At 40.9% G+C, this 17,644-nt stretch overlaps 1 protein-coding gene across 3 annotated transcripts in view; it reads left to right on the top strand.

Moving 5' to 3' along the window:
- Positions 1-17,644, top strand: part of NUP133 (nucleoporin 133) — a 397,333-nt gene that overhangs the window by 354,240 nt on the left and 25,449 nt on the right. For 2 of the 3 annotated variants that reach the window (XM_056566853.1, XM_056566852.1), the window contains one exon: positions 7,879-7,959. In XM_056566853.1, coding sequence (XP_056422828.1) covers positions 7,879-7,959 — 81 coding nt within the window. Of the gene's footprint in view, positions 1-7,878; positions 7,960-16,903; positions 16,960-17,644 lie in introns of all 3 variants that reach the window. The other variant, XR_008891412.1, reaches the window with a different exon arrangement.

Raw genomic sequence — 17,644 nt, 5'->3', positions numbered from 1 at the left:
TTGGGGGGGGGGGGGGGGAAATGGAGGAAACAAAAAAATATGTAATTCATTAATACTACCCAATTTTCCTAATGTTTGGCTCTTTTTATATTAACTCCCCTTTATCGTTTGTGAGTGATCTCATAATTTTAAATTCTTTCTACTTGTAGTTGAAATTTTCCTAGCAAACCAACTCCTAACTATTAATAATACTCCTAAAACAAGACAAGTTTAGACACCAGTTTACATTTTGAAGCTTCTATTTTCTGCGTATTACCCAACATAACAATAGTTAAATTAACTTCTAGATCCTGGGTTCTCAACCTGTGTTTTATTACTCCCCATCTCCCCCCCCCCCCCCCCCCCCCCCCCCCCGCCATTATCCCTCTCCCCTTCCATCTTAATCTCTTGCGCTATTTCCCCCCCCTCCATCTTAATCCTTTGTGCTATTATTCCCCCCTCCATCTAATCCCCTTTTGCCATTTTTCCCCCCTCCAATTTAATCCCCTTGTTCCATTATTATCCGATATGGCAAAAGGGGATCAGAGAAAGGGGGAATCGTGCAAGGGGATTAAGATGGAAGGGGAGAAATGGCACAAGAGGATCAGAGGAGGAGGGAGGAATAATGGCACAAGAGATTAACCCCTTTGTGCTATTATTCCCCCCTCCCTCTGATCCCCTTTTGCCATATCGGACAATAATTGCACACACAAGGGGAGTAAGATGGAGGGGGGGATAATGGCACAAGGGGATCTGCGCGAGGGGGGTACCCGCGGACATACTTTCAGCCTTTGGGGGTACAGTCGCCAAAAGGTTGAGAACCACTGTTCTAGATTCACATTCATACAATCTGATTTTTAACAATTGCATCCCAGAGGGCCTTTGCATACGAGAATTTCCATGAATGTTCAAATCCCGCATCACTCACAAAGACATTTAGCAAAGGCGCTCACGTCACATTTTAACCCCTTAACGACCACGGAAGTAAATGTACTTCCTGCTTTGGCGGTACTTCGCGCACCTGGACGTACATTTACGTCCTGTGTATGACCGCGAGCATCGGAATGGTGCTCTCTTCATACACGGCAGCCGGCAGACATCTGTGATTGCGCTGATGTCCGCCATTAACCCCTCAGATGCCGTGATCAAATACAAATTGCGGCAGTGCGGTACTTTAAATGGTGGTCCCCTCACCTGGCTCCGGCCGTCTCCTGGGGTCCTCTGCTCTGAGATCGAGCAGACCAGAGCAGAAGATCACCCATAATACTGTTCGGTACTATATCCTATGCATAGCATTGAACATTATTAGCAATCAATTGATTGCTATATATAGACATAAAAAGTGTACTAAAACAAAAAAGTTTAAAAATGTGAAGATAAAAAGTTAAAAAAAAATGTAAAAATCCCCTCCCCCAATAAAAATGTAAATTGTCAGTTTTTCCCATTTTACCCCCAAAAAGCATAATTTTTTTAAAATCTATTTGGTATCGCCGCATGCGTAAATGTCCCAACTATAAAAATATAATGTTAATGATCCCGTATGGTGAATGGCGTAAACTTAAAAAATAAAAGTCCCAAAATGCAGCTTTTTTGTCACATTTTATAAAAAAAAAAGAAAAATTTATAAAAAATTATCTAAAAGTTTTATATATGCAAATGTGGCATCGATAAAAAGTACAGACGGCACAACCCTCATACCGCCCTATATACGGAAAAATGAAAAAGTTATAGGTGCTCCAAATAGGGCGATTTTAGATTACTGATTTTTTACAAAAAGTTTTAGATTTTTTTTTAAGCGGTACAAAAATATAAAAGCATCTAGCTTTTATATTTTAATCGTATTGACCCACAGAATAGAACACATGTAATTTTTACCATAAAGTGTATAGTGTGAAAACAAAACCCCCCAAAATGTCCAAAATTGTGGTTTTCATTTAAATTTCCTCCCTAAAAAAAAAAGAAATCGCCCTACATTTTATGGTAAAATGAGAGGTTTCATTACAAAGTACAATTGGTCACGCAAAAAACTAGCCCTTATATGGGTCTGTAGATAGAAATATAAGCATTATGGATTTTAGAAGGCGAGATGGGAAAAACAAACGCAAAAATAAAATTGGCCTGGTCCTTAAGGTTAAAATGGGCGTGGTCCTTAAGGGGTTGTATAATCTAGTCGAGAAATAATTTTTAAATTGGATTATTTTGATTCTCATTTAGTGAAACAATTTTCAGACTTTTCAATATAGTATTCCATTTAAACTCAGCTATTTCACACATTTCCCTTTCCTGCCTTACTTATTTACTACTTGCTGTATCATAGAAAAAATGCTGGACTTTTAGTGATATTCCCTAAGTGTTTCAAAAAATCTTTTTTGATAGTGGCACTAAATGCGTGTTGAATTTGATAAAATTGAAAACAGCATCTTTCCTACATTCTCTTCAGTGTGGCAAATTCAGTAAGCTGTTCATTTTGAAAAAATTGTGTAACATGCGTCAAACCCCATTTCTTCCAAGACAAATATCCACCAATTTTGAAAAATTCTGTAAAATAACAGTGTAGTTAAGGGAAGACTTCCCTTTACCCCTAACAGAATTTTAACCTTACCCAAGACTTATAAATACTAATTAGTGTAGGATACTTATGACTAGGGATGTCCCGATACCATTTTTTTTTTAGTACTTTTTTTTTTCAATGTCATGTGACAGGGTTTTTTTTTCTTTAATGGGAAAAAGTTAAGTTTTTTTAGTTTTTCCAAATTTTTATTTTATTTAAACTTTTTGAAATGGGGGGGTGATAAAAAAAATTTATTAGGAAGGTTTTTTTACAGTTTTTTTCTCACTTTTTTAGTCCCTGGTGGGGGACTATTACATGCAGTTTGTAGATCGCATACTGACCAATGCTATGCCATGTGTTATCGTCCAGCGTTATCGGCGCTCCTTTACTAATGCCTGGCAAGGCTTATCAGGACTAATGCCGTCCTCAAAGCTGATCAGGACACCGCGATTTCACCGCAGTGATCCCGATCAGGATCCCTGGTCTACCGGCAGGAAATCTCAGGATCAACTTTGATCATGGCGTCTCAAACGGTTAATGCGGGTATGATGTGCGCTGAGCACACTGCAAAGGTCGGTAGCGGAGAGTGCCTGCGGCTTACCGCACCTCCGTGATACCTGCCGGCGGGAGTCCTGCCGGCTGGTATCGGATTAGGTATCCGGGACATTTGCACGAGTACAAGTACTTGACACCACCATCGGTATCGGGACGTCCCTACTTACGACCAACCTCTGTTGTAGCCAAATAAGTTTCCAACAGTTCCATTAAATTTTCAACCTCTAAATTATATCTATCCCTTTAAATATTGGAACCAACCCAACCTCATTAACTATAAACCTTTAAATGTGATGCCCTCCTTACCTTTCTGGAATCAAATCAAATATTTAACCTCTTGCCACTGCAGGACATATGCATACGTCCCAGCACCCAACATGTTCTTGCACTGGGACGTATGCCTATGTCCTGCTGATCACCTGTGCACACAGCACAGGAGACTGCAGCGGCGGGACCCAGCTGCCACATGCGGATTGCATCGATCCCGGCAGCATTAACCCCATAGATGCCATGATCAATCCTGATAACTGCATCTACCGTGTTGACAGGGGGAGGGGGCTCCCCCGTTCACAAACGGTGGCGCCGCGATAAAATTGTGGGTCGTCGTTGGTTGCTATGGCAGCAGGAGGCCAGCTAATGGCCTCCTGTCTGCCAGCTACGGAAGCCTGTGAGATCCAGCCACAGGCTGTAGTGTGTGCAGCTCATCAGGTTATACTGTGCTGCAGTATAAATGTATTGCAGCACAGTATAACCTGTAAAAAGGGAAAAATAAAAATAATAAAATGTTCTTCAATAAAAGTATGAAGTGTAAAAATGTTTTAATAAATGCCCCTTTCCCAATAACAGCCCTGTATTATCATAAAAATAAAGGCAGAAATTTTCCAGTTTTTCACAATATTTTTGAGTTTTTCACAAAAAATGCTGCATGTCAACAAAAAATGCACGACTTATATAAAGTACAATATGTAACGAAAAAAGTCTCAGGATGACTCAGTTTAGAAAAATCATTCTAAAGTTATTACCATTTAAAGAGACACATGTCAAATTTAACCCCTTAAGGACTCAGGGTTTTTCCGTTTTTGCACTTTCGTTTTTTCCTCCTTACCTTTTAAAAATCATAACCCTTTCAATTTTCCACCTAAAAATCCATATTATGGCTTATTTTTTGCGTCGCCAATTCTACTTTGCAGTGACATTAGTCATTTTACCCAAAAATGCACGGCGAAACGGAAAAAAAAATCATTGTGCGACAAAATCGAAAAAAAAACGCCATTTTGTAACTTTTGGGGGCTTTCGTTTCTACGCAGTGCATATTTCGGTAAAAATTACACCTTATCATTATTCTGTAGGTCCATACGGTTAAAATGATACCCTACTTATATAGGTTTGATTTTGTCGCACTTCTGGAAAAAATCATAACTACATGCAGGAAAATTTATACGTTTAAAAATGTCATCTTCTGACCCCTATAACTTTTTTATTTTTCCATGTATGGGGTGGTATGAGGACTCATTTTTTGCGCCGTGATCTGAAGTTTTTATCGGTATGATTTTTGTTTTGATCGGACTTTTTGATCACTTTTTATTCATTTTTTAATGATATAAAAAGTGACCAAAATACGCTTTTTTGGACTTTGGAATTTTTTTGCGCGTACGCCATTGACCGTACGGCTTAATTAATGATATATTTTTATAGTTCGGACATTTACGCACGCGGCGATACCACATATGTTTATTTTTTATTTTTTTTACACTGTTTTATTTTTTTTATGGGAAAAGGGGGGTGATTCAAACTTTTATTAGGGAAGGGGTTAAATGACCTTTATTAACACTTTTTTTTAACATTTTTTTTGCAGTGTTATAGGTCCCATAGGGACCTATAACACTGCACACACTGATCTCTAATGCTGATCACTGGCGTGCATTAACACGCCTGTGATCAGCATTATCGGCGCTTGACTGCTCCTGCCTGGATCTCAGGCACGGAGCAGTCATTCGTCGATCGGACACCGGGGAGGCAGGTAAGAGCCCTCCCGGTGTCCGATCAGCTGTTCGGGACGCCGCGATTTCACCGCGGCGGTCCCGAACAGCCCGACTGAGCAGCCGGGTCACTTTCACTTTCACTTTAGAAGCGGCGGTCAGCTTTGACCGCCGCTTCTAAAGGGTTAATACCGCACATCGCCGCGATCGGCGATGTGTGGTATTAGCCGCGGGTCCCGGCCGTTGATTAGCGCCGGGACCCACGCGATATGATGCGGGATCGCGGCGCGATCCCGCTTCATATCGCGGGAGCCGGCGCAGGACGTAAATATACGTCCTGCGTCGTTAAGGGGTTAAAAAGAAAAAAAGCCTGGTCATTAAGGTAAATGGGTCCGTCCTACCCCTAGACATCTTACCCACTTATCTAAAGCATAGGTGATAAGATATCTTATCACAGGGGTCCCGCCGCTGGGGTCCTGTAATCTCCCTGCTGCACCCGACTGCATCAAAAAGAAAACCTCACCCCACCCAGATTGAAGTGGAAGAGAAAAAAATAAAAAGGGAGCGGAGGAGGAAAAGTTACTTCTAGTGTGTCCATACTTCATAATGTTTAGCTAGTGCTTTTGTTCGATTTACAGCCTTCTGAGATGTCTAGTATTCATAACTTTAATTTTTTTCCACCAAGTTATACCAGGCTACGAAAGCAGGAACCTTAACAGAAAGCCAAACCCTCTATATCATGATTTTGGTACAGATAAGAAGCTTGAGCAAGATTTTCTCATAAACCACACAAACCTGCCCACCTAATTCTGCCTCTGATCCCAAAAAATACATTAGCAACACATTCCCTTTTAAAAGGCGACAAAGAAAAAATGAAAATGTAGAAATAAAATTTTCTCGTGTTAAGCATTTTTTTACACTCGTATATTTTAGTTTTATAAGAATGTTTTCTGTTTATGTGAGATAGGGCACCTTATTCCGTTATGATTGCAATACAAAGTCTCATATATTGTGTATATGTCTTTTGAGACTTTGTGCTTATGCAGATTTAATTTGGGTATCTAAAATGTTAAACCTATAATTAGAATTCAGTAATATTATAGTATTTATGTATATTGCCCTGTTGAGTGCTTTGTTTACAGCCCTTGTTCACACTGGGAAGTTTTTTCTTTAGAAAATTATTATTTTATATCAACTTGTAGCCTTGGGTGCCGTAACTGAACATTTGTACTTTTTTTGCAATGCCCTCGGAGTTTTTTCAAAACCTGTGCAGAGGAAGAGTGGTGCAGTTGCCCATATCCGCCAATCAGATTACTTTCATTTTTCACAGGCCTCTTTAAAATAAGTGTGCTGATTGGTTGCTATGGGCAACTGCACCACTTCCTTTGCACAAATTTGCTAAATCTCCCTGAGTGCGTTGCAAAAAGAGTGGTGCAGTTGCCCATAGCAACTAATCAGCTCTCTTCTTTCATTTTAGAGGCCTGCTAAAAATGAAAGAAGTAATCTGGTTACTATGGCCAACTGCATCACTCTTCCTCTGCACCGGTTTTGATAAATCTCCCCCTCAGTCAACCAAATAGGAAAAGCCCTATGTATTGGAAACTATTTCTACTTTCCACTGAATTGTCAGATGGGGTTCGTAAATGCTATGTTGGTGGGTGTGGTTAGTAGTTTTATAATTACACACCCTCACTCCCTTGAATATGATCCCTTGAAGATGCCCCTATCCCACTATTTACCCCTTAAAGGGGTATTCCGGCCTTATCCCCTATCCAAAGGGACCTGTCTAATCCCAACCAAGGGTCCCGCCGCTGGAACCCCAGAGATCTCTTTGCAGCCCTCGGCATCCTGTGCCGGGCACCTCCTCCAGGATGTGACATCACGGCTCACAACCCCTCCCATAGACATGAATGTAGGGGGCGTTGCTGTGACGTCACTTTTTATCTTAACTTGGACTTTTTTTTACGTTTATGCCGTTCATTATGTTTTGATCGGACATTTGCACATGCGGCAAAACCAAATATGTTTTTTTTATGGGAAAATGGGTCCATTTAATTTTTGGGGCAGGGACTTTTTCAAATTTTTTAAAATATTTTTATACAATGCATAGGCATAACACGTATCAGTATTATTGGCTATCTTCTTCTCTGATCTGCTTGATGTCACACCGAAGAAGAGAAGATGATGGCCGAAACAGGTGACGGGACCTCTGTCAGCCATCTAGGATGATCAGATACCCGCGGCAGTGCCATCATCCATCACGACACTTGCATCGCCGCAGATGCCTTAATCTGTATTTACCATGGCATCTGAGGGGTTATTGGTGCACATCAGTGCAATTGCCATTACCAGTGGTTCCCTGGCTGCTGATAGCAGCTGGGACCTGCTGTGCATGATGCGAGCTTTGGTCAGATTCACGCATCATGTACATGACATGTATGTTGTGGTGTGTTGAGTACCACCACATCAGGACATACATTTACATCCATTCTCCTTAAACCCCTTGAAATTAGGGAACCTGAGGCTACAAGGTGGTAAAAATAAATAATAATTTTTGTACTCAGGACAGGTCCTTAATAGATTGTATCTATCCTAGTTCTTAAAAAACAAGTTTTCCTTTTGTGCTCTACCTATAATATTGATGTTATTTAACATGCCTTGAAAATGCTGTTACAATATTCCTACATGTTATGTTCATGCATACATTAGTAAAAATATTATTAGAAACAAAATTCTATTTCAAATTATCAGTTACTGTACATAGATTGCAGTCTAAAAATAATATTGTACTTTGTTTCTGCTTTCATGTCACAGCTATACATAAGTGAGGAGAATAGAAGGGCAAATGAATATGATTTCAAGAAAGCTCTTGATCTACTGGAGTATATTACTGAGGTATGAGCACTCTTTTCTGTGGTTGTAAATTACATTTTAATTACGTTTTGTAATTCGCTTGTACAACACAAAATAGATCCCCAAAAATGTAAAAGTACAATGTAAATGAAATTGTATAGCATAGGTATTATAAAAAAATATTGGCACAGATATGCAAGACTTTCCACTAGGTGTAAATTGTAGGTGACATTAGGTGACACATTTTTCTTCTCATAAAATTTTCATTTCCTGTAGTCCAAAGGCAAGGGGTTAACAAATTCTCATTTACCCAGGAATAGATGTATGTAAATTAGCAATAGTTTAATTAGTAATTAGTTAATTCAATTCAGCTGAATAAACCATATAAAACAGTACCAGTAAGCACAGAAGACATAATGTATTCAGCAATATTAAAATGTATTTTTGCCAGACTACAGGAAATAAAAAAAAATTCTCATTTCCTGGTTGTCCTCAGGCAGCCCACTAAGAGGAACCAGAGAAAATGGCCCAAAAACATTCTTAGGCCAAATGATGATCCTTTAGATGATGCAAGATCCAGGGGGGGACAGTTATCAAAGGTAGTGTAAGTTAATGATTTCTGGACACCCTTTTTGTGTGGTGGCATGTGTGCGAGTACATTTAGAAAATGGTGCAGGGCATGTAATATACGGCTAGCACATATTGCACAAAAACTGCAAATTTTTTAACCCCTTAAGGACTGAGCCCTTTTTCACCTTAAGGACGCAGCCCTTTTTTTTGCAATTCTGACCATCATCACTTTATGCATTAATAACTCTGGGATGCTTTTGCAGATTATTCTGATTCCGAAATTGTTTTTTCGTGACATATTCTACTTTAACACAGTGGTAAATTTTTGTTGTTACTTGCATCCTTTCTTGGTGAAAAATACCCAAATTTCATGAAAATTTAGCATTTTTCTAACTTTGAAACTCTCTGCTTGTAAGGAAAATGGATATGCCAAATAAATTATATATTGATTCACATATACAATTGCCCTCATTTACTATTGCAAACCCGACATGTTTTGTCGGGTTGTGCGCCAGATTCTGTCGCATTGCGCCAGAAATTCTGTCTGTGCCAGATTCTGCACCAGAATTTGCGCCAGAATTGAAAAAACCCTGACCATTTTGCTTAGAAAACCCGAAAAAACTGCGTGGCTGCCATGAAAAGGGGCGTGTTCCCGACATTTTCACAAAAACTCAACATATTTACTAAGGTTTCCACATAAAATGTGGTGGATTTGAGCTGAGAAAAACCCTACAGATCAGATCATGTGTAAAAAAAAAAAAAAAAAAAAAAAAAAAGCAAAGTGTAGGGAAAGTGGAAAATGTAGGCAAACCTTAGTAGATACCATGGAAAATAAATTGTAGGGAATTAAAACCCACAAAGACAACCTACACAACACTTTTTTAGTAAATAAGGGCCAATATGTCTACTTTATATTTGCTTCATAAAGTTGACATGTTTTTACTTTTGGAAGACATCAGAGGGATTCAAAGTTCAGCAGCAATTTTCCAATTTTTCAAAACATTTTCAAAATCAGAATTTTTCATGGACCAGTTCAGTTTTGAAGTGGATTTGAGGGGTCTTCATATTAGAAATACCCAGTAAATGACCCCATTATAAAAACTGCACCCTTCAAAGTATTCAAAATGACATTCAGTAAGTGTTAACCATTTAGGTGTTTCACAGGAATAGCAGCAAAGTGAAGGAGAAAATTCAAAATCTTCGAAAAATCTTTGAATTTTTGCAAGGGGTAATAGGAGAAAAAGTCCCCCAAAATTTGTAACCCAATTTCTCTCGAGTAAGGAAATGCCTCATATGTGTGTGTCAAGTGTTCTGTGAGCGCAGTAGAGGGCTCAGAAGGGAAGGAGCGACAATGGGATTTTGGAGAGTGAATTTTGATGAAATGGTTTTTGGGGGGCATGTCACATTTAGGAAGCCCCTATGGTGCCAGAACAGCAGAAAATGCCCCACATGGCATACCATCTTGGAAACTACACCCTTCAAGGCACGTAGTAAGGGGTCCAGTGAGCCTTAACACCCCCACAGGTGTTTGACGACTTTTCGTTAAAGTCGGATGTTTAAATGAAAAAAAAAGTTTTCACTAAAGTGCAGTATTTTTCCCAAATTTACCATTTTACAAAGGGTAATGGGAGAAATTGCCCCCCAAAATTTGTAACTCAATCTCTTCTGAGTATGGAAATACCCCATGTTAGGATGTAAAATGCTCTGCGGGTGCACTACAATGCTCAGAAGAGGAGTCACATTTGGCTTTTGGAAAGCAAATTTTGCTGAAACTGTTTTTGGTGGGCATGTCACATTTTGGAAGCCCCTATGATGCCAAAACAGCAAAAAACAACCCTCAGTGAGTTTCCTGCAAGGAGTTAGCGCTGTGGCAAAAAATGTGCCGCAGCTGAAACGTCAAGCAGGACACTTACTGTAAACTCGCCCGTATGAATGTACCCTGTACATTCACATTGGGGGGGGGGGGGCGGGGGGGCAAACCTCCAGCTGTTTCAAAACTACAACTAGAGATGAGCGAACTTCCAGTAATTCGATTCATCACGAACTTCTCTGCTCAGCAGTTGATGACTTAAGCCTGCATAAATTAGTTCAGCTTTCAGGTGCTCCGGTGGGCTGGAAAAGGTGGACATAGTCCTAGGAGAATTTTCCAGCCCTCCGGAGCATCTGAAAGCTGAACTCATTTATGCAGGCTAAAGTCTGCAAACACCAAGCCGAGAAGTTTGTGACAAATCGAATTACTGTAAGTTCGCTCATCTCTACAACTCCCAGCATGCACTGAAAGACCGTGCATGCTGGAATTTCTACTTTTGCAACAGCTGGAGGCACACTGGTGGGAAAACCTTCAGTTAGGTTCTGTTACCTAACTCAGTATTTTCCAACCAGTGTGCCTCCAGCTGTTGCAAAACTACAATACCAGCATGTACTGATCACCGAAGGGCATGCTGGGAGATGTAGTTATGGCATGCCGAGACAGCTGTTTGGGCATGCTGGGATTTGCAGTTTTGCAACATTTGGAGGGCTACAGTTTAGAGACCACTGTACCACTCACCGGCTTCCGTTGGATCCAGGGAGCCGCATCGCTGTCATCTGCTGCTGCCGATCTACACCGTCGATCGTCGCCGTGGCCGATGGGTAAGTGGACTTCGGCGCCGGTCCCCGTTGGTTTCCCCGTTCTGCCCCGCCTATTGTGGGTGGGCTGAACGGGGAAACCGAAAGTTAACCCCCCCACCCCCGATCTGCTATTGGTCGTCGCTTCTTTACGACCAATAGGAGGGGTGGCACCTCACTCCTATGCCTTCAGGGGGATCGTGGGTTTCTTGGACAACCCCGATCCCCCTTATTTTCCAGGTCACCATAGACCCGTATGACCCGGAATTGCGCAAATCGCCGGTGTGAATTCACCGGCGATTTGCAGCAATCACCGACATGGGGTGGGCATTTTCGCGGGGTGCCTGCTGATCGGTATCAGCAGTCACCACCGTTCGGTCCCCGCCCGGCGTATGGCGGAGACCAGAATTCCCCGTGATATACCGGTACGTCATGGGTCCTTAAGACCCAGGGTGTCGTGACTTAGTGGTAAGTCATGGGTCTTGTAGGGGTTAAAGTCTGCTGAGGCATAACATTGTTTGATAATGTTTCTAATGTACCTTTCTCACATTTTTTTCTATTCTGGCCTAGATACTCAATAAACAGATCTTCTAATTGACAAAAAGAATGTTTTCTTTTGGTATGTAGAGATGGTGGTTCTCATGTTGAGTAGATAATTTTCATCTTGGTCTTGCTCACGCACAATTTTTTGATTTAGATTAAGGGTATATGCTACTTTTGGCAACAAAAATAAATAAAAAATCTTAAGTATGATTCCTTACAGGATAATACTTGCAGTTTGCTAATATATCTAGCAGAAGTAATTGCTATAAGGAACATTGTTGTTTAGGATTGTTGGCAGAGTTTCTGTAGTACCAGGTATGGCTCCCATGATGTAATAGGGTTATGATGACCCAGGTGTAATTTGTTGACGGCTTTCAAGAATCTAGAGATGAGTGTTAGCAAAGTAAATATTCCATTTAGTTTAGCATTAATTGCAGTTACTTTTGAGTTTGTTTGGCATTAAGCCCTTTTTAAAACCTTTCCATATTAAGGTGGCAACTTCTTCAGGACTTTTTTTTGTTTTTGTATTGTGTAAACACCAAGATGAATAAAGATGACGTGCTCTCGAATATGTCCTTAAAGAGATTATCCAGTATCTAAAAACGTATTCCCTAACCGAAGGATAGGGTAAAAGTTTCAGATCATGGGGAGGGTCATAAGCTGGCCGCAATCTCCCGCCCGGCGCTCTGGCTCTATGCATGAATGGATTGAGTCGTCCACAGCACGAAGCAGAGCCGGAGATCTCTCCCATAGAGATACATGGAGGAGATGTGATGGCAGCTCTATTAATGCAAGATAATCTCCTCACTGGATATTGTGGACTGCAGACTAAATTCCTTCCATATTGAAGGATTTCTTTTTCACAAAGCGTTTGTTTACAAAATGACAAGGCTATGACCAGCCTTCATCCTCCACTGGATCCTCCACCTTCATCCTCCACCATAGGAATAGTTTCAGCTCATGATGAACCTGTTGGGGGAAATTTTTTGAGCATCATCACAAAGCTTTCTAAATAGCATCGGTAACCCAGGTATCTTGTGATGTTTCTGACGAGATATCTGAAAGCTGCTGAAGACTGCCCCATGCGGAGGTGACTTATGGTTGGCATCAGATATTTGTACCTTTTTTTTAGGTGGAAGCCTTCTTTATAATTTTTTTTTTTTTTTTTTGCAGGATTTTCTTCCTCTTGCTACGTACCATACTTACGAAAAGGATTTTTTTTTTTTTTTGGAGAAGCCAAAACAATCTTTTTTTTCAAGTTTCTGTTTAACATTCTCCTAAATTGTAATAAAATAAAACAATCCTCTTTGTCCTCACTCAGGGATTTTAATATACCTTTTTTTACACTACACTAACACATAATAAAGGGTAAAGCACAACATACACACCCCTTTACACAGTCTCCCCCCCCCCCCCCCCCCCCCAAATAAAAATGAAAAACGTATTGTACAGCAGTGTTTCCAAAACGGAGCCTCCAGCTGTTGCAAAACAACAACTCCCAGCACTCTATTTGGGAATCACTGGCGTATAATACCCCTTTGTCCTCCCCTATTAAATACCTAATTTTGTCCTCAAATCTGCATGGCGCTCGCTCACATTGGAGCCCTGTCGTATTTCAAGGAAACAGTTTAGGGCCACATATGGGGTATTTCCGTACTCGGAAGAAATTGCACTACACATTTTGGGGGTCTTTTTCTTTTTACCCCTTATGAAAAGGGCTTATGGGGGGCTACACCAGCCTGTTAGTGTAAAAAATTAAAAAAAATTTACACTAACATGCTGGTGTTGCCCCATACTTTTTATTTCCACAAGCGGTAGAAGGAAAAAAAGACCCCCAAAACTTGTAACGCAATTTCTCCGTGGTACGGAAATACCCCATATGTGGGCGTAAAATGCCTCTGCGGACGCACAAGGCTCAGGAGTGAAAGTGCACCATGTACATTTGAGGCCTCAATTGGTGATTTGCACAGGGGTGGCTGATTTTACAGCGGTTCTGACATAAACGCAAAAAAAGAAATACTCACATGTGACCCCATTTTGGAAACTACACTCTTCACGGAATGTAACAAAAGGTATAGTGAGCCTTAACACCCCACAGGTGTTAAATGAAAATTCTTCAAATTTGGATGGAAAAATGAAGGAAAAAAATGTTGTTCACTGAAATGCTGGTGTTACCCTAAATTTTTCATTTTCACAAGGGAAAATAGGAAAAAAAGCCCCCCAAAATTTGTAACCCCATTTCTTCTGAGTAAGAAGATACCCCATGTGTGGACGTAAAGTGCTCTGCGGGCACACTACAATGCTCAGAAGAGAAGGAGCGCCATTGGGCTTTTGAGGAGAGAATTTGTCCGGAATTGAAGGCCACGTGTGTTTACAAAGCCCCCATAGTGCCAGAACAATGGAACCCCCCCCCCCCCATGTGACCCCATTTTGGAAACTACACCCCTCACGTAATGTAATAAGGGGTACAGTGAGCATTTACGCCCACAGGTGTCTGACAGATTTTGGAACAATGGTCCGTGAAAATTAAAAATGTAATTTTTTATTTGCACAGAGCACTGTTCCAAAGATCTGTCAAACACCAGTGGGGTGTAAATACTCACTGCACCCTAATTAAATTCTGTGAATTTGTGAAGTTTCCAAAATGGGGTCACATGTGAGGGGGGTCCACTGTTGTGGCACCACGGGGGCTTTTTAAACGCACATGGCCCCTGACTTCCATTCCAAACAAATTTTCTTTCTAAAAGCTCAATTGCGCTCCTCCTCTTCTGAGCATTGTAGTGCGTCAGCAGAGCACTTGACGTCCACACATGGGGTTTTCCATACTCAGAAGAAATGGGGTCACAATTTTTGTGGGTCATTTTCTCATATTACCCCTTGTAAAAATGTAAAATTTTTGGAAAAAACTGCATTTTAGTGAATTTTTTTTTTTTCCTTTACACATCCAACTTTAACAAAAAGTAGTGAAACATCTGTGGGGTATTAAGGCTCACTGGACCCCTTGTTACATTCCTTGAGGGGTGTAGTTTCCAGAATAGTATGCCATGTGTTTTTTTTTTCCGCTGTTCTGTCACCATAGGGGCTTCCTAAATGCGACATGCCCCCCAAAAACCATTTCAGCAAAACTTGCTTTCCAAAAGCCAAATGTGACTCCTTCTCTTCTAATCATTGTAGTGCGCCAGCAGAGCACTTGAACGTCCACAAATGGGGTATTTCCATACTCAGAAGAGATGGGGTTACAAATTTGGGGGGGGGCATTTTCTCCTATCACCCCTTGTAAAAATTATAAATTTGGGGGGAAATCCAGAATTTTAGTGGAAAAAAAAAAAAATTTACACATCCAACTTTAACGAAAAGTCGTCAAACACCTGTGGAGTGTTAAGGCTCACCTGTACCCCTTGGTTACGTTCCTTGAGGGGTGTAGTTTCCAAAATAGTATGCCATGCTGTTACACAATGGGTTACACATTTTAGGAAGATTTCTCTTTTACCCCTTGTAAAAATTCCAAAATTAGGTCTACAATAACAAGCCACTAAAAAATGAAGATTTTGAATTTCCTCCTTCAATTTTCTGCTATTCCTGTGAAACACCTATAGGGTTAACAAACCTTTTGAATGTCACTTTGAATACTTTGAGGGGTGCAGTTTTTATAATGGGGACATTTATGGGGTATTTCTAATATGAAGGCCCTTCAAATCCACTTCAAAACTGAACTGGTCCCTGAAAAATTTCGATTTTGAAAATTTTGTGAAAAAATTGGAAAATTGCTGCTGAACTTTGAAGCCCTCTGATGTCTTCCAAAAGTAAAAACATAAATATCCTTACCATTGAAAAAGGGGATGTGGCTCCCCGAAACGTGTCTGGTACAGACTGCTCTCTTGCACAGAGACCGGGGCACATCGGTGCATTCCATCATCTCAGCAGAGTCCGGAACATCTACCGCTGGTCAGCCGCAGACAGCACCGGCTCCCAGCCAGCAACGGCAACCAGCGCCGTACCTACGTCTCTCTCCTGTTCCTGTTTCCCTATGCTGCCGGGGTCACAGAGGACAGGGACCGGAGGACCTCCGGCGCTGACACATGCATTTGAATTGAGAGGAGCCGGTAAGAGGCACATAGTGCCCGTTCTTTATTGACCTCTTATTTGTCCCCGTGCCGTCGGGGTAGAGAAGAGGGCATCTTGTCTAACTTTGTATACCTGCAGCGCTATTACGCGCATTCATCTAAAGCAAACTCTCGCAGACAGGGAGAGCGGGCTCATTCCTGAAAGCCTAGAACGCTGCCGAGCACTAACTACTGTGGATTAACCTCATCAGCGCCACGTGTGCTATGTGACTATTACAAGACTATTACCTTCTTCACCTATCATCTACAGAGTTCACCAGCATCCCATGGACTATTGCTTGGCACCTATTTCAGCCCAGACCCCCTTTTGTCCCATTTACCCCTCTAGTGCAACATCAGCCCCAATCGTATTTTACTTATTTTTTACTATATGGTTAATATTTATTCTGTGTGTCGTCCGAAGCAAGGGCCCTGCCAAGGACCTCACTATTAAATTACTAAGATTAATCTAATCTAATAAATGTTTAATATTTGACACAACTCCTTATCTATTATCTCCTTATTACCCTATTCTTTACTCTTTATTCCTTCTTACTTTTTATCTTATATCCCTAGCCTGGTAGGACTGCTCCATGTATTATTTATATTTAGTATCTTTTGGCACATTGGGTGGGTGCAAGGCAGTATCCTCAGCCTGGGTTCTTCTGTTTTATGTAGAGCTCCCTATTTAACATTTAGAATTTGTCAACTTTATGATGCAAACATAAAGTAGACATATTGTATATGTGAATCAATATATAATTTATTTGGAATATTCATTTTCCTTATAAGCAGGGTGCTTTAAAGTAAAAAAAAAAAATGCAACATTTTCAATTTTGTCATCAAACTTTGGAATTTTTCACCAAGAAATGATGGAAGTATCGACAACATTTTACCACTAACATAAAGTAGAATATGTCACGAAAAAACTATCTTGGAATCAGAATGAAAGGTAAAAGCATCCCAGAGTTATTAATGCTTAAAGTGACAGTGGTCAAATGTGCAAAAAATGGCTGGGTCCTACACTGAAAATTGGCTTGGTCCTTAAGGGGTTAAAGACATGGTTCTACCAGAGAGTTTTAGATGAAGTGAACAGGTGCGAAGTTCTTAAAATATAAGACATATGAGTATATAAAATATGCAATAAGCTAATTGTGTTTCAGGGTGCAGTCCTGACTCCTTCATGATGCTGTCGGAGGATTCAAAGGATGCAAGAGCAGTATGTCTAGACTTAGATTTTATTACTCTTATGTTGCATACAGGCAGCATTCATATTGTTGTAGTAGAGAGTTGATTTGAAACCATTTCAAAAAATCTTGTTGGATCCTATTGGATCCGGTTGAAAATCTGAACAAGCCCTATACATCCTGATCCCAAATGGTTTCTACAGGACAAAAGAGGAAACAAATAACCCCTAAGGCTGTCACCAGAAAGAAAACTTCACTGCAGACTCCTACCTTAATCTGCTGAAGGACCTTCTTTTTCTTGCCAAGTGCTAGTTCAGACTAAGCACACAGCCTCTTTTATATTTAATGCAAAATGCTGCTTGAAATCAGTTATAGTGCTGCCTAGAAATTATAGGAAAACTGTCATTAAACTCCCTCCACACTAACCACTGCTGGCTGGAAGTGCAGGGGATGCTGATCGATATGCTGCCTACCATGCCCGGATCCGTCCAGTCGTTCACCTGATAATTTGCATGTCATGAATATTGAAGATAACTGGCATGGGCGGGTTACATGTCTTCATCTGGCACTGTGATGTCAGCGCTGCTCGTCCGCAGTGCCGCCCGGCTTATGAATTATTCATGCCCTCCCTCCACATCTCCCTCTCCTCCCCGCTCTGTAAGTGATTCCACTGCGCATGCACCCGGAAGTGGCTTGAGCGCAGCTTCATTCCAGCGG

The sequence above is a fragment of the Hyla sarda genome, chromosome 3 (assembly GCF_029499605.1).
Source record: "Hyla sarda isolate aHylSar1 chromosome 3, aHylSar1.hap1, whole genome shotgun sequence".
Lineage (NCBI taxonomy): Eukaryota > Metazoa > Chordata > Amphibia > Anura > Hylidae > Hyla > Hyla sarda.
This window is presented reverse-complemented; position numbering and strand designations above follow the sequence as displayed.